The 22,301-nt window shown below is 35.8% G+C and overlaps 1 protein-coding gene across 1 annotated transcript in view; it reads right to left on the bottom strand.

The window, feature by feature from the left end:
• Positions 1–1,458: 1,458 nt before the first annotated feature.
• LOC149785683 (DNA damage-binding protein 1-like) overlaps positions 1,459–22,301 on the bottom strand; it is a 115,215-nt gene continuing 94,372 nt past the window's right edge. The window contains exons 25-28 of the mRNA XM_089979521.1: positions 19,989–20,072; positions 18,846–18,948; positions 10,911–11,034; positions 1,459–6,275 (exon numbers count right to left, since the gene is read on the bottom strand). Coding sequence (XP_089835647.1) covers positions 6,192–6,275; positions 10,911–11,034; positions 18,846–18,948; positions 19,989–20,072 — 395 coding nt within the window. The 3' untranslated portion in view covers positions 1,459–6,191. The remainder of the gene's footprint in view (positions 6,276–10,910; positions 11,035–18,845; positions 18,949–19,988; positions 20,073–22,301) is intronic.

Below are 22,301 nucleotides of genomic sequence, written 5' to 3'. Positions count from 1 at the left end.
AACGTCCATGTTCACTTTTGCGATCTATGTTTAGAGTTCTTACCGATTTGTAAATTTCATTTGAAACACCACTTACATCATCACACTGGACATGAGTTTCCTCTTTTATTACACAACAGCGTGCATCACACACACACACACGTAAGTTAATGTACATAGTAACTGAAAATTGCGAGTGTGATTGCAGCGATATCTCGATTGACAAGAACGTCTGTACAAGATGTGGATACAGTGTTATCAAAACAAAACTTATTTGATAATTGTTCTTGCCGATATCACGATGACCACACAGATTCGTTCAAAATTTCTTGCTTTTATCTGTAGTTAAGAAAATAAGTTGCACTTGAAGAAACTCTTTTACAAAAGTCGGTAAAAATCAATATGCATACAATTTATATATTTCACACCTCCAGCATGCAATAGTTGGAATCGCTTATGGCATTTTTAGACCCCAAAAAATTTAAAAAAATAAAAAAAATAGACACTCAGAATTCGAAAGAAATGGCGAGTTTTAAAATGGTAATTATGGATAATGAAACGATAGACTAAAATAGCGAAATGTGCTATGCCCAAAGAGTTTATACATCTGTATGAAAAAGAAAGAAAGAAAGAAATAATAGAAAACAAAATTTAAACCTTTATCGAAGCGCACTCATTGTGAGACGTCTACGACTCCAGCAATGTTGTTCCCGAAGAACCTCATCACTTACTGGTACACAATTTAAACATTCCTTTTTGCAAATGATTACAGTTTGGAAGTTTACTTAAAATAAAAAAATAAAAACCCATGGCCTTTACGTTATACATGTTCGTTTTTATCGGTTCACGTCGGTACACAATAATAGCCAAGCAACTCCGTGTAAATTTCCGCTGCGTTCGGCCTAGCTCACGTTCCCAGAGCCTTTACAAACGTGATGGATGTAGTAGCAGCTCATTTAAGTGCCTTACGGGTTCGCATCATGTATTTAGTCTGGTTGATGCTCAACTTTCTCCGACGTGCGTTTCAGAAGGCTCTGTCTCTTTTTGAAGACGGTGGTAACTCGATTAGGCCCAATCCCCCATCATGAGAAGTTGGATCTAAAATCTTCTCATAATTTAATTTGCATGGGGATGAATTTCATCACTCTTCAAGGAACCGCCAATGCTCCTTCCGACAGAATCTCACAAATACTTTTAAGTGTTATTTCCGTTTGTTTCAGGTATCAGGCATACTCATGTGATAAAATGTCGAAAGAATAAGTGGTTCAACGCAAAGGACTGATTACACGTGTGGGAGTCTGTTCTTGGCAATGAAAGCAGGGCCCATCATGAACAAAACTGAACCATCATGGTCGATCTGCAGGTAGTTTGGGTCTGCTGACAAGGTGTGTACCTGTTTAACTGATCCAGCCCACGTGTAGCTAGCATGAGTAGGAAGTAGGCTATGCATGAGAGGTGAATGACAGTGAAAGAAAGAGGTACAAGATATAGGAAATTTTATTCATCATCGATGGTCCGAGTAAAATACATAAAACACTATCTCTCTATATGAGCTATTTTCACAGTTCAACAGACAGGTACACAGATCATACAGATTTACAGTATAAAAGTACACGTCGACATTACAATGATACTGGTAACAGCAGATTAAAAGACAATGCAACATTAATAAAATAAAATACAACAGCAGATTTGAAAGACAATGCAACAGTAGATATAACAGTAGGCCGATAAATGTGCCCTTCACCCATGATGATATTGATTTTCGGGTGAGGGGATGAAATCACCTATTCATTAAAAGCTGTAATTATCTGCATCAAAATTTTGCTGCAAACATTGGTGTAGATTTACACACTTGCCGGTATTTCTCGTGGCTGTGCAGCTACCGTCAGCTGAAGGGTGTTTTTGGTGACGTGTACATTAAATTTCTGGAGAAAAATCATGTTTGGTCACTTGTAAATCCACCTGGAATAGCACAACCATCTGTCATGTGGCCATTTTGAATTTTGTGCTCGATATGGCTGTTAACAATTACTGGTATGTGTCTAAAGTGTATGCAGGTTTGTTCTGGAAAGATTTGCATGCAGCAAAATTGCACATTTTAATGAACAGGTCACATCAGACCTAAATATCATCCATAGTAACAACACCAGATTTCAGGGGCTGATTTATCAGACTAATATAACAGTACAACATCAAACTAAACAATAACAGTAGTAAGCATGCAGATGCACATTTTTTCATGTATGAACACATTTAACCAATTAGAGGAGTATTCTCAATAATTTAAAAATGGAATATGATTATTTTAATGTTTTAAAGTATGCACAATGTCTGATTACAGCTGATTAAAAATAAAGATAATAGTATATTAGATTTGCATGCAGCTAAAGGTGTTCACAGGGTAAGAAAAATGACGAGGAGAAATGAGGGTGCAACAAGTTAAAATGGAAGGTGATAAGTATTAAGGTTGCAGGATTTAAGTTGGACTATCTCAGTGTATTGTCTTAGTCAAGAAGATAACCCTATAGCTGAAGTGTCACTGACTGCAAAATAGATACATTTAAGGTGCGGCTTGCATTATGTCTGTCTCAGCCAGTTGAATTCTTTGAAATCTGAGATTCTTCTTAGTTTATTGGGCAGGGTGTTCCAGAATCTGAAGCATCAAGTCTGAAAGTGAGCTAACCATACCTAGTGGTCATCACTCTTGATACTGTTGCCCGATTTTGCTTTCTTAGATTGTATTTGTAGTTTTTGAAAGTGACCTTATTACTCAAGTAATTACCGGGTAGGTAGGTTTTGTTAAGTATCTTGTTAATTTCAGTTGCAATATATCTTAATCTACCAATATGAAGAGCAGGAAAGTTTGCTTTTCTTAGCAGAGAATCATATGAGTGAGTAGAATCATCCAACACCAGTTTTAGTGCCCTATACTGTATTTTTGGGGGCCTGTCTGTTGCTGTTCATGGTACTTCCAGGTGTCAGATATTGAGTTGTGGGAGACAGTACACAGATCTAGTACTTGTTATACAAAATGTCAAAGCTGAGACTGGGACAGGTACAGTCAGATGTCAGGCACTATCTATGTCCTGAAGAAGGACTGGCTAAACTAGGAAAAGAGATAACTTTATTTGGTCTTGGAAATTGAAAGCATAGGTCCAGGCTTTGTCGAAGATGGTGTTGTCCATATTTTGGTCAGCATGTGGTGCTTAAGTCTGGTACTGGCGATCCAAGAAAAGATCACCATAGAAAATGCTTAAGTGTGTCTGTGTTGGTGGCATATCCACTACCAGACTACCAGAAGCCAATTTACCAAGTTGGTCCTGTCCCATAGATTGTGTCACGAAGATCTGTTGTATTTCTGGTGCTGCGTGTGATGCTTGTGATTTCTTGAATTTATGAATTTCTTCGGAATGGGTGAGCTTTCCAATTTGAAGTAATCAGAAGGAGGAATTTGTTGAAAGAAGCAAAACTGTGAGCACTGCTGCTGGCATCTGCATACTTTATTGCATGTATCTTATCTCTCACATTCATCCAAGTTAGCTGTTTTGATACTGATGGTCGCCCATACATTCCCAGACCATAGAACAAGCAATTAAGAGGAGGCCAACAATCTTATCATGTTATGAAGACAAATAAAGAGCAAAACATTAGGACAGAATGAGAAGTAGAAAAATAGCTGGAGTATACTTCTTTGATGCAAAACAGCTCCAAAGAATTGTTTGATTTGGTATTTGGGAGGCTTTAAGAATGAGGGTGCTTCCAAGCACAAGTAGTGAATGACAACTGATAGGATTTTCGGTGCCAATCCCTGTCTATCTTTCAACTTCTACTATGGCAAGCTGATGACTTTTATGAATTTCTGTTGCTGAAATAATCCAAATGATGTAGCAATCATCATTCTTAGCTTGGAATGGCGGGATTCATTAGGTCCTTGACTGCTGATCACGTAGCACGTTTGAAGACGAAATATAATTATAATTAGGGTGATATTATGGAGATGAAAGTGGATGGGTCTGACAAGCAGGGCTATAACTTTGCTAAAATAAGAAGTTGAAAAGCTGACAATGAAACTCAGCCACGGTTTCATCAATATCAGCTGTACACTAAATATGGTTGGAATCCACAAATAATTAAGTTAGAAATTGTACAGAAATGAATGTGGGTTGTGCTGATGGATGGAAGGACAGAAAGATAGGTCTACTTTAATGTCCCCTTTTTCTTTGAAAAGTAGTGGACAATAATTTCCACCAAGAAGAAGAAAAAACAGTCAACTATGTAAAGTCACGCCGATCATTGTACATCACAACTGGCAACATTTGCATTTAGGATCATTTTACTGAAAACTCCATATGACCATCCAATCAATAGGAGGAGCAACAACAAGATTTTCAAGATGGCTACCTTGAAAACCATAATGGATGTCTGAGCAGCACCATATTTGTTTGGGATCAACTAGACAATGGGATGAATATGTGTGTAAAACCTCATGGCAGTCCTCCATGTTGTTTAGATGTTGTAGTAATACACTTGTACCAACAAAATGACGGACAAGGAAGGAAAGCCCATCCCATAAGCTGTTGTGGTCTATGACAAGAAGAGCCAAGAATTATACATCACGTCTTTTAAAGTTTATTAAATTGTGGCAAAAAAATGTTGCAGCACTGTTATTAATAACAATATGTACATTAAAATGCATTGGTATTATCTAAGAATCTCCAAGTAAAACACAATTGCCATCTTTCATGAAGTGAAAAATTATGTTACTGTTAATAAATTTCAACAATGCAGTTTTCATGTTCTAAGGGAGTTTAAATTTGGATGCATAGTCATCATATTTAGCAATAAAAGAACAAACTTCTTTTATAATTCAACCCAATATAAAACTTATTTGAACTGAAGAGATGAAAGAAACTGTCAATAGTGTAAGCAGAACAAACAATGTAAAATGTTTTTGTACACACATTCATGTTAGAAGATACATGTCAGAAAGTATGAATCTTTCAGGAGAGCTCAAATTAGCATGAAATCACATTTCCATTAACAACCAATTTTTATCTAAATTTACTCCACTTGTTCTCATGCTCTGAAATGCAACTGCTTTAGAGAGAACTAAATGCAAAATCTTAACATTGTCACGCCACAACATCAACGACAACAATGCCACTGGCAACACACAGTTGGTTTTAAAGAGGGAATGAGCCTTAGCACAGGATCTTAACATTGTTGATGCTGCTGCATAAAGGGTCTACACTACCCATTTTAAATTTTTAAGAATAATAAACAGCATAGACCTTGGCTTCAAAATTACAACAGAGTGTGTTTAACACAATCACAGTATAATTTTGATCAACTGAATTCTGTTTATCCCTCTATGTACCAATAAAAATGTCACTTTTTTGCAAACAAACTGAAAACTTAAAAAGAAAAAAAAATGAATTCCCATTATGACAAAGAAATTGGAACTATTAACTGCTGGTTTTTCAGTATATTTGAACTCTGCTAACTAAGACTTGTGTTATTAATCATTTGTACAGCTGACGAATTAATGGGAAGGTCTTTTCACCTCACTGGCTTTTGGATACCAATATATGCTGACAGAGTCCATGTTCTAGTTTTACATAACATCTCAAATATTCTTCCTAAAAATAAGACTTTAAAATATCTTTTTGTGTTGCATGGTTTGGAACTTTTCACTGCATGCATGAAGGATTAATATATAGTCATAATTTTTGCAAGATGCTTTAAGTTCAGGGAAAAAGTATCAATTCCAAACCAAGCAATAAGCAAGATATTTAAAAACAATCTCAGTTTGATTAAGAAAACCATAGATGTTTAGTGAATATGGGTCCTAATTAATAAGGATTCACAATTATCCAACAGATGAATCATAAGGTTTTATCAAGACTAGGCTGTATTTCAACTATCCAATCCAATTACAGTAAAACCTTGCACTGTAACCACTCTAGAAATATGACCACTACGAAAAACCAACCATACTAAGTTAATTTACATTGTAAAAGCACATTATCATCATGTGTGATAAAACAAATTATCAATGAAGAAACTTGTATCAAGTCTAATCAGTGGTCACAAGTGCGAGGTTTTTCTGTACAAATTTCATGCCATTAAGAAGCTGTGCAAATCCCGTAACATGGACCTTCAGGTGTATGGTGGCTGATTAAAGACTTTGGCAGAAAGTAATCATTGAATCAGTGAATCCTGGTCAGATCTTCCACCATTTTGACCAAATCATCTACTGTTGCATCCCTCTTCATTCCACTGCCATCGTCAATCTGTGTGAGAGAAAAAAATAATCTCTTCTTTTTAAAAAGCAAAACCTGAAATGTATAAGCAGTGAATATTATGCAATGCTACTTGTGACCACACTCTCAGACTGATTTGCTTTGTCTAGCAGCACATATGATATGACCCACCCTTGATTGTTGGTGGCAATACATGTGTGGGAATATTTTAACTCCTTTTGAGGCTTAAGGCTAGGTTGTACAAGACTGCAAAGCAACTATCATGGTAAAGAGTGAGGACTGTAACAGTCTGTATATAAATAGCCAACAGCTGGCCAGTCACCCTTTTGTCTCTTACATATGTGTTGCTGGACACTTAAGTGAGAGGTCATGGGTTCCATGCCCAGTGGTGTTCCCTCTTTCTCCCTTTCATGTTACTACATCTCTTCAGTAAAACAAGCACAGAGGACAGATCAGTATATTGTTCTTCTCAGTCATATCAAATACAATGGATTCCGGTTAATTGAGACACATAGGGACCAGAACAATTTGGCCCAATTAAGCAGCTGCCCCAATTATGCGAAGTAAGTACATAAAGGTAAACATATACCGTACATGTACATGTACTGTATAAAAATCTATAAAACAAAACACAAACTATCTTTTAATGAGCAACAAAAACACTGTAATACATGTAATGTAAATTCTGGAAACAAATGGTACAGGTCAGAGAAAAATATTTAGGCTAAAACAATTTCAATTTAATGTTCCTTACATTTAATGATGTTCGACGAATTTATTGAGTGTCCCCTGCCATATTCCCTTAAATGATTTTAGCTGAATTAAATCAGCGCATGTATCTAGTGCAGATATTCGACTGACTTCCTGCATGAAGTAGTGTCGTAATTCGGCAATCATTTTTCTGGCGTCCTGGTTAGTCAGACGTCGAGGCTCTGGCGTGTTATCATCATCCTCACTTTTCTGGTCTTCTGATGTCTTTTGGTGTTTTGCTGCAATTTGTTAAACAATTTCATCCTCACAATCTTCATATTCATTGCAGCACTGAAGATCGTTATCAATGCATGCAAATTCTTCATAGTTTGTGACGCGCTGCACTTCCAAAATGATGTCATTTTCACTATCATATCCAAGCCTGAATGCTTAAAACCACAGTGAGAAAAGCAGTTCTGAATGGTCTTGCTGCTTATTTCTCACCAACTATCAGCAACAAATTGTACTGCTTACAAGATGTTAATCCTTGCACTGATCTCCTTGGCTGCTGAAGATTATGTCAGTAGGTTTTCTTCAATTGATTCAAGAATGTAGTTAGCAACTTTGCACGATACAAAGTCTTCAAATTTTGTATGATTTCCATGTCCATTGGTTGTACCAAATCTAAATGAGGGTGTGCTGCACAGTTGTCAAGTAACAGCAAAATATTTCTTGAATTCTGTTGTAGTTTCATGTCCCAACTCATTAGCCATTTCTTAAAAATGTTAGAAGTCATCCATGCATTATCGTTAGCAAGGTACACAACTGGTATTCTAAGCCCCTTAAAGCATCAAGGCTTAGCGCTTTTCCCAATAACCAACAGCTTTCATTTATCAGTTCCTGACATGTTTGAACAGCATAACACAGTCATGCAATCCATTGCTTTCTTTGATCCCGACAGAGATACATGTTTGTAGGTTAGGGAACCATCTGGTGTGGCATGATAAAACAGGCCTGTTTCATCAGCACTGTAGATGTCATCTGCACAAAATTTCTGAAGCAAGTCAGGCAGTTTTGTTAATTTCCATTGTTCAGCACTGTCCTTCTCGCAATGTACTTTCTTGAATTTAATGTCATGCCCAGATTTCTATGAGACAACCAACCATCTGTTGCTTTGAAATCATTGTGACCCAGCTTTTTAGATAACTCCTCTGCCTTACTTTTCATCATTGGACCACTGACACGTACACCTTGTCCAGTTACAACTGAGAATGACTGATTGAGGGCCTCTTCAATGTATGGATCCTTGACTTCAAGGTTCCATTTTTGGGTCGTTCCATGATGTCCTTTGCACAAAGCCTATTTCTCTCTCAGTTTATCTTGCTGCTGTATCACGCGTGCTATTGTAGATTTTGGCACTCCAGTTATCTCCTTAAGTCGGCAATGAATGGCATTAGGCGGATGGCTTTTAATTTGGTCGAGCAAGGCAAGTTTGTTTGCTAATGTCAAATCTTTCCGTGGCATCTTGGAAAGGGTCTGATATTTTCCAGGTAAAAGTGTGTAACTGACAGAAACAGCGATGAACACAGTAATGGCTACCATGCCACTGCAGTAATGACCATCATGCAACACACCACAAGTGTGCCATCTAGCAGTTCCTGTCCCGATTAAGCGGCATGCCATCCCAAATAAGCAAAGCAAATTCTGCTTATTTTTTCAATCTGTTTTTATTCTTTAAGATTTGTCCCAAATAAGCGGCTGCTCCAATTAACCATTGGCCCATCATTATAATCCTAGAAGTTATTTTTTTCGTGCCAATAACTTTAAGATAATAGACCTCCTGAGGAAGAATTATTGCATATTTTTAACCCTATGCCAGGCAAAAGTGACATTTCAAAAAGTAAAATCTTCTGCAACTGAATGTACAATCCGAGTCTACTCTATTAATGATAATTTATTTGTGAATTATCCTGTCTATTTGAAAGGTTATGAATTTTCTGAAAACAGAACGGAATTAATAAATTAAGACAAGACTTGAAAATATGATGCATAAAATCTGCACATTCAGTTCATTTATTTTGGTGAGACATTATTAAGAGTCATTGTTAATTACACAATCATGCATCCTTGAACAGATGTTGCAAAATATCTCAAGCACAAACTAAAGTTTAACAGATTTTTATTGTCATCACTTAGTAGTAAAGTTGTGTGCAAGGAATGATAACCATCAAGTCATGCAAAAATGAGACATAACAATAAGAACAAGAGACCCTAAGTGGGTTTCGGATTGTTCACATTGCTGACAACTGCCCAATAGCCAAATTCTAAGAGCAGTTGACCAAGAAATCTGGTTTAGTTGGATGCTTCATGTTGAAATTTCTTCCAATACTGCTGACTGCATTTGTCATGAAAACAGTATGACTTTCTGTTCATAAGGAGCAGTGATAACTAGATTTTCCAGATGGCTGATATGGTGACAATACTGGACTTCAAATTGGCACCATATTTATTTAGGACCAAGCAGACATCATAAGTAGTTTTTTAGTGAAAACACCATGTTAATAAGACCGTTAATTCCAAAGATTAGTGACTACTCACAAGATTTTAAAAGATTTCAGATCAGCACCTATTTCATTTATGATCAACTAGGTCATGGGATGAATATGTGTGTAAAGTTTCATGGCAATCCTTCAAGTAGTTAACGAGGAACAATGATCACAAACTTGTGATAACTGATGGATGGAAGATACCAGAAAATGGACAAAAGACCAATACTCTTCTGGTCTATGAGCAGTAGAGTAGAATTTTTTTACATATGTGCTCATGCAACAGATGCCCCTGAAAATAGGCAACTGAAGGGCCAATTTCTTAGCCCAATGTGAGCCAAAACTCTGTAAAATTCTGTCACTAAATGGTGAAAGTCCAATAAGTCTATCAAAATTTATTGAGCAGAAAAAAATCTGTGATATGAAATGATGGGTCCAATGACATGGGTGGGTACGAGGGGGGAAAACAATCCTGTGTTAATATCAGATGGATAACAAGAGCATGCACAACATTAATGCACACAATATCAAAAGAAATTTACATAGTGTAACAGGGGGTACTGAAATGAAGCTGAAGATCATCTCCTTGGGCCCGTCTCTAGACACAGCCAAACCTAGTCTATACTGTACCTACACTGGAAATATCAGTCTGGGAAGAAAATGGTAAACAGCACATCTCATCAAGGATTGCTTACATCAGGTGGTTCTTAACCCAAGGGTCATAACCCAAAACTTGGCTGCCATGCTGTTTCGAGTTGGTCACATAATCAACCTTAATAATATAAAATTTCCTACCCAACTGGACTTTTAGCATTTGATTGGTGGTAAGGATAATCTTTGTCACCTCCCAAAAAGGTTAAGAACTCCTGGCTATATCCATTGGGTATCTTCTCAACTCATCAATGGAGAACGTTTTCCTATTGTTTCTTACATTTTGTTTCCAAAGAGTTAGTCTGGGTCTCAAATGTGAAGAAAAGGGACTAAGGGCAGGTTAGGTAACCAAGAATAAGCAAGCTAGATCTGTGTTAAGAGAACACATATGCCCCATGTCAGACATGCAATCCATAAAGTCTATGATCAAATTGCATGAATATTTAATCAGATCTCATAAACATGCATATAAATTGTTCTTTTTGCTTAATCGTGCCATGAATGATGTTTGGGTTCTTTTAAAGACAAAAAAATGGAAGCCTAAAAAGTAAGAAAATATGTTTAAAAATGTAGTTTTCATCCCCAAAAACAGCATTAATATCTAATCAGGTCATCTACATATAAATACCAACATGCTCGCTAAAAATCTTTTAAATATCACATGTGGATTTTGTTTAAATTATGGGTAAAAAGGTAAAAAGAAAAATTTGTTAAAAAATCTAATCTGGTCATCTGGATGTGCATAGAGTAATGCACGGCAAATCACATGACACCATACCTGCAATCCCTGTACCACTTCTGCCATCGTATCCCTACTCAAGTCCAGAAAGCTCTCTATCAAATCCCCATCTATAAATCCTGTGGACATTTCTGTCTTTCTCTCTGTGTGGAAGGATCTCCAGCTAAGCACTGAGTTAAGTAAAGATATTTGCAAAGATGAAATAATGTTTTTTACCTGTGGCCAAGCTGACCTATGAAAACCAAGGGTTATTGTTATTATTACTGTTCTGGATCCTGGGACAAGACAAGATTTGTGCCACCAGAAATGGGGAAAACAAGAAAACTGTTGCAAAGCTGCATATCAACAGACTTCACTGTATAAATGTAACAGTATTTGAGAAAGGACATTTTTAGTAAATTATATTTCTCTGAAGATAATTACCCAAACATATTAGAATTAAGGAAATTACCTCTAAATCCAGCTCTCTATGAAAGACCTACAAATGTCTTTCTGTATACACTGCTCCCTCAATGACTTGCAATTGGACAATTTGCGAACCCATTTATAGCGCAGGGGGAATCCCATTTTTTTCCTAAAAAATGCTCATTTGTTGAATGTCTTACTTCATTTTGTTACTTTTCTTTACCCAATAGATTCTAAGTGCATTGTAAGTAAAAGTATTTGATAAAAATTTTGATCAGCAAAAATGTCACTAATGCCTACCTGTGGCAACACTTTACAAAATAAATAACAATCAAATAAGTTTTGTCAACTGAAATTTGTTTTAGTTGTATATTTCAATCTGGTTTCAGTGTAATCATCATAAATGTGATATGCCCTCTTGTATTATTCAAACATAAATTTCAATCTACCGTCACAGTTATACCCATGGGCACTTCTGTAAGAACCTATTGAGCTGAGGACTGTTTTGATCTCCAATTTGCTGAAGTATTTATTGTATTGTTGCACTCGATAAAAAAGAAGACCTGCTTTGTATTTTCATGTTAACTGTATCAAATCAAATAAAGTAAATGGAATACATTTTAAAAAGTTAAACGGTATATAAATCCTACCTGCGTAATAGCTAGCAGTCATTGTTTTATGTCAGGTCAACTCATTTTAACAAATTGTTGGCTGAATACAGTGCAACCCCGGATATAACGCGGTCATGGCGTGGCTCCCGAAATTTCCTATATTCAGTCACACATAAAAAAATATTTTTGTTCAAAGTACATGAAATAGTGTATAAAATTTTGATTATAATTATGGGGAAGAGATTGCGTATGAATTTGAATTTAATATGATCATGGTGTGGTTCCTGTTCCTGTAATTTTAAATACATGTGTATTTTTCTTGTACCGGGAATTTTTTTATTTTTTTAAATATGAAAAATAGTGTGTAAAATGTTTATTATCATTTTACAGAATAGTTTGCGTATGAATTTTAATGTAATACGATCGTTGCATAGCTTCTGAAATTTAACAATATCACAAGGTTCTTGAAGTGTTATGCCAAAATAAACATTATTGGAAATGTTACTTATTACTAGTCCATGAATTAAGCCAGCAAGTCATCTTTGTGATTGTCTTCAATTAAAGCGACTTGTGACCATTGCACATCTACTGCACTTAGTTCTCGGGTTTTACATGTGTGTGGGATTTGATTAAGAACTCGTTATTTATTTCCTAATTTGTTATAAAAATATTTTATCATTATAGAAAAGCAAGTTCACAAACGTAATTCATTCTCTGTGCATTTTAAAAAAAAAATTATTACCATTTTGGGGAGGAAATATTGTAATAATTAGAATATAATACGATACATAATAAGGATCGTGGCGTGGTTACTGAAATTTTAAATACATGTACATGTATTTTTCTTGTACCCAGAAAAATACTTTTTTTAAAGTACGAGAAATAGTGTGTAAAACGTTTATTATTTTGGGGAAGAGTTCACATATGAATTTGAATATAATACGATCGTGGCTTGGCTTCTGAAATATAACAATTTCACCAGGTTCTTAAAGCGTTATGCCAAAATAAACATTATCAGAAATGTTACTTATTACTGATCTATGAGTAAAGCCAGTAAGTTGTCTTTGTGATTGTCTTCAATTAATTCTGTATACAATCGTTGTTCAAACAATAGCCGACATGTGTTTCTTCTTTAACTGCATAACAACCAAGCAGCAGACAATGCGGTGGTTGATAAAAGATTCTCACAATTTAATAAACATCAAACAACAAAAGCTGCCAACATCTTTGCTGGGCTTGGCAGTGTTATTATACGCAATCAGTTGACCAGTAAATAATGTCTGCTTTATCAGCTGGATATTGAAAGGGTATGACATTGTACATGCGTTCAGCTTATAAAATTTTATAAAAGTGACCCATGACCATTGCAGGCTTACTAAGCCTGCTGCACTTAGTTCTCTGGTTTTACATGTGTATGGGGTTTACTTATGAACTCCTTATTAATATCCTATTTTTTATAAAAATATTTTACCATTATGGTAACACAAGTTCACAAACGCAATTCGTTCTCAAAAAATATTATCATTTTGGGGAAGAGATCGTGTATGTTGCATGATGTCCCACCCATTCACATTATCCTGACACCAGGCTGACCAGTCCTAACACTAACAGAGCTGCCAACCCTCCAGACTTGCAATTAGTGATAAAAATTAGTGAATTCTGAACACAATTAGTGAAAAAAATATGATAGTCATTATTGCATTATATAAAACATTATATTTACACTGATTACATGTACTACTATATTTGCAGCCAAATTTACTGATATAAACAAACTTCACATTATTTGTCATAAGATGCTATGGCAGACTTGAACATCCCCAACTGGGCTATGGTAAATTTGTTTTCAAAACTTTTCAGGCTTCTTGTCTGGTGGTTGATCTTGGTGACTAAAATTGTTGCAAATTTTCAGCACCTAATGAGGCCCTAAAGACTGTCTTATTTCTCTTCAATGTTGCTTATCTCAGAGATTATGTTCAACAAGAAAACTCATTAACAATGCTTCAGCACTGGTAGCATGCAGCACTTAAGTAGGTTGCTTCACTTATTCCAGAGCTGAAATCTGCTGGGTCCTCTTAATTTTTCCAATATCTATGTATTTTTTGCTAGAAGTGTTTTTTCACATCGTCTCTGCCACATGCCCACAGGGTTTCATCTTTTATTATAATTTATTTGTCATATATGTACTATTATAGTAATATTATTACATAGTACGTCTATGACAGGTAAAATGTAAGCAACGGTTTGAGCCCCTGTACACATTCCCAATGCTAAAATTCGTGGAACAATGTGCAAAAATACATAATATACATTGATGTTTGACGACTGAATGCAATTTAAAATTTTTGTGTAATTCACTGTATACATCACTTTTTGTGGAATACATTTCTTTTTCCTTGGACGTGAGAACATTTTAACTGTAGTGTAGCTTAATTACAAAATGATATTAATCCAGAAAATGAAACATCAAACAGTGAATGATTAGTGGTGTCTGCCCATGTGTGGGAAACTGTGAACTCAAGCAAATTATGACATATGCTAATCTTTCAATCTAAAAATTTCCAACACTTGAAAAAGTTGTTTTCATGTAGTTTCCCAACCTCTATATGCTTTTAGCTACCAATGTGCTTCTTCACATCGCCCCTGCCATCATGCCCAATACTAAAATTTGTGGCACACTGTGTGCAAAAAGCATGATGTATATCGGTATTTGATGGCTGAATACATGGCCAATTTTTGGTATATTCCAAACTAAACTTAACTTTTGTGCAATATATTTCTTTTTCTTTGGTGGTGAAAACAATTTCAAGATGTGGTGCTGAACAGTAATTCAAATCATTGTTGGCGGCACATACAGAGAAAATTCTGGTTAGTCCCCGTTTTCTTTCAAAAGCATATGTAAAACTATATATATATATATATATATATATATATATATATATGCTAAAATGCTTGCTACTGGTCCAACTACGAATCAGCTATAGTTTTACTAATATCGCGACTAGCAGAACCGGACCATTTTGGCAACTGTGTAAGGGTATCTTGGAGGCGGTATGGATAAATGGACAGATGTCATTATGATCCCCATAAATCCTAGTTGGCCAACCAATTTATCAAAAATTCTCCATACTTGGGATGGATGGATGGCCAGTGATGGTGAGATTGTATTATAAAATGGATTCAATGCATCCGGACCTACAGACCCGAAGCACATGCTCGGATATGCGGGGCGAATTGCACTTACTGGGCAGCTTAAAACTGGTGGGACATTCCCCCGATCAGTTGGAAATTGCAAACAAGAAACTTTAGGTTTGTGGAAGGACCCTAGGATCCCCCACAGGACATGCAACTTATTCCGTCTTTCCCTTTTTATGCCTTCTGGACTAATACGTTTTGCATTTTGTGCATTTAATTGGTATTTCTAATGAAATGACACAGGAAGAGAAAACAGCATAAATTAGCAATTCAGTATGTATGTTTTTGGATTTTTAACATAGCTTCAACAATGTGAGTAATACAGCTACAATGTCTGCAGTGTGGCAGTTTATAGTGATGTCTAGCCCTGGGGCATCATGCCGCAGACACGTGGAATCATGTCCCACATAAGCGAGGCAGCTGCTAGTATCATTTTTATGAGTCTTTGCTATGATTCAGCCTGGGTTTGAATCCATGACCTCCCGCATCTGATTTGGATGCTCTAACCACTTAGGCCACCAGAGCAGTCAAAATTCAAAATGTTATTAACTTTTTAATCCTGTAGCCCAGTCTTCCTCTGTCCATGTATTACACATGCTGCATGGTATAGACAATGTACACATAGTACATATGACACAAAAGTCATGGATGTCTTCCTTTGCTTTGAACTTTTATGCATTTCATGTATTTAGTTGACATTTCTATTCAGATATCAGAAGCAGAGAAAACAAAGCATAAATCAGCAATTCTTTATGTTTCTAACTTGGTAATATCAACTCCATTACTAACAGAGTAAGCAAAAATAGTATCATCATAAAAAATAAATGATGTGATTTCCATAGAAGTGTGTTATAATGTAGTCTTAAACAGACGAAGTCCGTCAAGGTGACAAAGTCACTCAAATTTGGAAAAATGTGTAAAAATAATGCATACAACTTGTAGAAAATGGTTGTCCAGCAATAAATCTAAAGTTGAATGGTCTAATTTTAACACTCAGATGACTTGGATTGTTGGAGGTAAAATGTATGCATTATCAGTAGAGCAGCAAAGATTAATAACTGGTGACACCTGGCGGTGGCAAGGGGAGGTAATGAACAAGAGTTATTGCCTTTTATATGAGATAGAAAAAGATGATTGTCTTTTTGTAAGGCCGGATTTGTGAGGTAGCAGGCTTATAAACCATGCAATAATGTGATTGGGGAACATATTTGAACGAGAAAGATGTATTTTCACTTTCCAGCAATGTCTAAATCCTGAGGCAAGTGAAACCAATTAAAAATAGCACAAAAAGCCATTAATTTCCAGAACAGTCTGTGAAAATTTAGCAAAATTAAGAATTGCAATATTTCATAAAGGTTAATGTCTTCTATGCTTTGAGTGAGAATGACATGATGGCCTCAACAATGCTAAACTATTTTGCTTTGAATTCATGTTTTGAAATTATAATTTCAGAATTTGATATTTTCAAATGAACTTGTATAGCTCTCACATTTTATATGCATTGAAACAGATTAAGAGTGCCACACTTAAAATTCATGATACAATGAGCACTGATAATATCAAAAATGTTCAACTTCTTCTAAATGATATAGCAGCACATCACTGTCACACCAAGTTTAGCCAGTGGCAAATGAACTTCAGGTTTTTACAACTACGGGTGAATACATGTCATACAGTAAGACTGCAGTTGTGACCACTGGTATGTAGATTTTTTCCATTTTATATTTGCTTCTTTACTGACTGCAATGGATTTGTATACTGGTCATCTTTTCCCGTTGATAATACAATGGATCTGAATACTTGTCTTCTACTGACAAGTCTAATGGATTGGAATAGCTGTCTTCTGCTGACAGTGTAATGGATTTGAAAACTTGTCTTCCACTGAGTGTAATGGATTTGAATACTGGTCTTCCAATGACATTGTAATGAATATGAATACTTGTCTTCCACTGACAGTGTAATGGATTTCAATAATTGTCTTCCTCTGACAGTGTAATAGATTTGAATAATTGTCTTCCACTGACAGTGTAATGAATTTGAATACTTGTCTTCTACTGACAGCGTAATGGATTTGAATACTAGTCTTTTACTGACAGTCTAATGAATGTGAAACTTGTGTTTTACTGAATCTCATGTCTTTCTTCCCACTGATAGTAAAAAAAGACTGTTAGACTTTTCATTACTGATTTTTTCATACTTAAAATAGATTTTTATACTTGTCCTCTTCCACTGAGAGCATAAAGGAAATGTATACTTGTCCTCTGTACCTACTAACAGTATACAGTGGTCTTCTTTCCTGCTGACAATATATTAAATTTGTAAATACAAACCTGCCCAAGAAATCACCTCCAGAAACCATAACAATCAGGCATATAACTGACCAGTCATGTGACTATTCTTAGCTCAATGTTTGTACCACAGCTAGTAATAAAATGAGACAGCTTGGTTAATCCATCTCCATCTTTAGAAAACAACTTTTTATGCTTCTCTGAGGCAACTACTTAACTGAGATTCAACTATACCTGCATACTGAGGCAACTACTTAACTGAGATTCAGCTGTACCTGCATACTGAGGCAACTACTTAACTGAGATTCAACTGTACCTGCATACTGGGGCAACTACTTAACAGAGATTCAAGTGCACCTGTATGCTGAGGCAACTACTTAACTGAGATTCAACTGTACCTGCATACTGGGGGCCTGAGTGGCCAAGTGGTCTAAAGCGCTCTCCGTTACGGATCACTGCCATCTAACCTCTGTCTGCATGGGTTCAAGTCTCAGATTCGGCTAATGTGGGTATGTGAGAAAGCGTGCCAGTAGCTTCTCGTGGGTCAGTGGATCTTTCCGGGTTTTTTCTGGGTTCTTCCTCCACCATTATTACTGGCTGCCATGTATAGCCTATCGTGTGCTGAAAAATGGCATTAAACCCTACAACTACAACAACAACCTGCATACTGAGGCAACTACTTAACAGAGATTCAACTGCACCTGCATATTGAGGCAACTACTTAACTGAGATTCAACTGTACCTGCATAATGAGGCAACTACTTAACTGAGATTCAACTGTACCTGCATAATGAGGCAACTAACTCAACTGAGATTCAACTGTACCTGCATAATGAGGCAACTACTTAATTGAGATTCAACTGTACCTGCATACTGAGGCAACTAACTTAACTGAGATTCAACTGTACCTGCATACTGAGGCAACTACTTAACAGAGATTCAACTGTACCTGCATACCAGGGCAACTACTTAACAGAGATTCAACTGTACCTGCATACTGAGGCAACTACTTAGCAGAGATTCAACTGTACCTGCATACTGAGGCAACTACTTAACAGAGATTCAACTGTGCCTGCATAATGAGCAAACCCATATGTATGTAGACCTACATAAAGGTTTTTTGGTGGTATATGCTTACAGAGAGTTGCACTGTATAAATGGGACAAAAAACACTTGAAAACTGAAGAGTCTATCATAATTAGTCTTAATGAATGTCACTTTAACGGATATTTAAAAAATTCTGAAATCTAGGAACATATCTATATTTATTCCATACACATAAACAGGCCTAATAATTGCCCTCCTACAATTTTTCCATCAAAATTAGCCAATTTAGAAAAAGAAACAAAACTGAAATTTGTGTAAACTATAAAATAGCAACCACCCGTATTCTTTGACAAGTTCAATACACAAAGTAACTAAAATGACTGCAAGATACACAACAAAAATACATATATTCCTGCATGAAAGGATACACTGAGTGATCAATTTTCCCCACGCTTTTGATGACCTTTGTTAGTCTATTCTGAACATCCAGCAGGAAGTTGTAAAACTCAAGTGGAATCTGGGTAACCAAACCTGAAAATGAGATAAAGACAGTTATTTTTTTTTTTTTTGTGGGTTTTTTTTTGTGGTATTTTAAAAACATTATTGGCTACAGCATGTTGAGGAAATAGGAGCTAAATGTCTTTTCCAAGGACACACCTAAGCAGACAACCTGGGCTGGCCTGGGTGGGTATCGAACCCACAACTCTTAACAATAAGTCAGATGCTCAACTGAGCCACTGCAAAACCCTGATATAAAATCTTGATTACAGACAGCGTACATGTAAATCTATATGAAATACTACAAAGATCTGTTCCTTAAAAACATGTCACATTTATTATGAATAATGAAAGAACTGCTATTTTATCAAGTTCCTTATGAACTCACTTGAGTTTGTTCAAATGACCTCAAAACTTTCCTATTCTTCTATTGAGTTTTATTTTTAAAAAACCACACCCCATGTATTTCTTAAAGTATTCAAAATGATACACTTAAGGTGTTAAAAATCAGATTTGCTTAAGGTACAAGAAAATGAATGATTGAAATAATGCTGGCATACTGAGTCTCACTTTTATGGGGTCAAAAGGTCTTCTATTTAAACAAACAAATGATAATGTAAAAAATATATCTTGAAGATGTACTTGAATAACTACCCCAATATCAGGGACATCTTAAATGCACTTAAAACTGTTTCAATTACATTCTCAGTATTCTCAAATTAAAGATTGTAAGCTATCCAATATATCAAATCCTTTACAATTTTTTCTTTCATAAATGTAGTAAGAAAGCTGGAAATAACATTTTAAAGATTTATATTTTTTTAGACCCAAGTCTTTCAATTCTCAGATGAAATACTGAGGAACTCCCAAAATTTGTCCAAAAAAAAAAAAGAATCTCTCTGAATAATATGAGACAAGAGGACTTGAGTTTAAGTCTCAGTGGCTGCTTACTCTTCCATACAAATTTTAATGCTCATCACATAGAATTAAGATATTTTTAAGAAACCCAGCATGAAGAAGAAAACAGAAAATGCTTATTAAGACATGTAAGTATATGTTTGGTAAACACTCACCAATTGATCCATTGACTGTTCCAAAGAGGACAGAACCTTGAATAGGTGTGCTGCTCTCACCAGCATGCTGCATAACCAGGGAACCTGGAGAACCCCAACAAAAATAAATGCAGGGCAAATCCTAAACGTACAAATATATATTCAGAAAGACAGCATGATTAGCATAACACCACAAAATGTATTGTAACCCAGTAGTACTTCTTTCATGTAATTTGTCAATTTCATGTCCAGTCTTAAGATCCATAGGTGAAATCCAGACCTGGGGTTTACTTTTCTTTGTTTAGCACACAACACACTGTGAACAACAGTGTTGACACTGTAACAGATTGGGGGGGGGGGGTATATGCTAACTTATGTAAAGGTAACAGTAAGTTTAAAGAAATGTTCCAAGTGAGAACCTTTTTTATTTTTGACTATGAAATTGTGATAAGATGCTTAATAAAAGAGAATATGACTAAAACATGAATATATGTATTTAATAACATGTAATGTGTGTAATACACAAATGTTAAATGCTGGCCTTTCTAGCCTCAACATAATTATTCAGCAAGAAATGAATGACCCACAGAGCATGCATTTTAGAGTTAAATTCTTAGTGTGGCTGGAGATAGCTGCTTATTTAGTATGGCACAATATTACTTTTGTATTAGGGGCCTTGAGTGGCTGAGTGGTCTAAAGTGCTCTGTTATGGATCACTGCCATCCCAACTCTGTCTACGTGGGTTCGAGTCTCGGATTCGGCCAATGTGGGTATGTGAGAAAGCTTGCCAGTAGCTTCTCATGGGTCGGTGGTTCTTTCTGGGGTTTTCCCGGGTTCTTCCTCCACCATTAATACTGGCTGCCATGTATAGCCTATCGTGTGCTGAAAAATGGCATTAAATCCTACAACAACAACAACTTTTGTATTAAGCCTGAATCAATAGCAGTGAATTGGATTGAACTGAACTGATTCCTATTGTTGTACTATTCCAGTCAATTTTGAGAATAAAGAAATTAAAATTTGTTGACCTGTCTTATTTTCATAAGTATCTATGAGCTTCTTAATGTTTCTAGGTAAATTTGTAATTATAACTACCTCAATAGTTTTCTATTTATTTGGCGGTGATATGTAGATAGAGATGCTAATGCCGACAGCTATCTGCCAATCTTTGAATTTTGCTCCTATTTATACTCTTCGGAAAATAGTCACATAATATAATTTTAACCAATTGTTGCTTGTCTGGGATGCTGAACAGGCCTGATGGTACTGAACAGATACTCCACAACCAGCAACACAAACTGAGAGTTAATATATAATTTAACTAGCATCACTTGTCCGTTTACACTGTCATTAGTAAATATATAAACATTATGTATTATGTCCTGTCCGTCAAACATCAAAGTACTTTAAGTTGTAACCAAGGCTGCTAAGTTTGGGTGAAGAGTAAACAAGTACCCATGAATGCTGATAACACTGAAAATACATTGTCCAGCATAAAAATGAATACAATATTAATTATTCAAAGCATACTCATACTTGTATAAAAGAAAGCAAGCATCTACAATCAACAAGTGAAATTTAATCAAAATGTGAATGTGACAAATTTACTGTGTGGAACCCATCATATGATCTAGTGTCAGCAGCTTTGCCTGCAGACATACTTTTTGTGATGTCAGCTGTTGGAGTCATCGAGCTTAGTGCTATTCAAATGATTTGGATGGGAATTTAAGTGTGATAAACATATTGATGGGTGTGATAAATTCATATAAAATAAGATCTTTGAAGATTTTATATTTAACGATGTGCAAGACTGAACTCAATGACAGTACAGTTGTTACCACATGATCAGCAATCACACTTGACATACATGAATGATTTAATACAGATTTCAGGGTAAGTCACAATCTGCACATTTCTAATCACATCGCAAAGTTCGAATTCACTCTTTCAGCAGTTTGTGTATGTGTGTGTGTGTGTGTGTATATATATATATATATATATACTCACACACATTGACATGAACAGTATGTTTAATTTATGACATAAAAAACCCACCCTCCCCATCCTTTATTTTAAAATATTAGAGACCCCAGGTCTATTACACGACATATCTGCCATCTCATAAAGCAGTCCAGTCTTAACTCAGTAGTGTTGACACAGATCTGCTGTTTCATAGATCAAGCTACACTCAGCAGTATTGACACAAATATGCCATCTATACTCGGCAGTGTTGACAAAGATCTGCTGTTTCATAGAGCAGTCTACATTCAGCAGTGTTGACAGATCTGCTGTCACAAACATACAGTCCAGTCTATACTCAGCAGTGTTGACACA

This window comes from Sinohyriopsis cumingii, chromosome 13 (assembly GCF_028554795.1).
Source record: "Sinohyriopsis cumingii isolate HCF-2022 chromosome 13, ASM2855479v2, whole genome shotgun sequence".
In the NCBI taxonomy this organism is placed as follows: domain Eukaryota; kingdom Metazoa; phylum Mollusca; class Bivalvia; order Unionida; family Unionidae; genus Sinohyriopsis; species Sinohyriopsis cumingii.
Note: the sequence above shows the minus strand (reverse complement) of the source record. Positions and strands in the feature narration are given on the sequence as shown.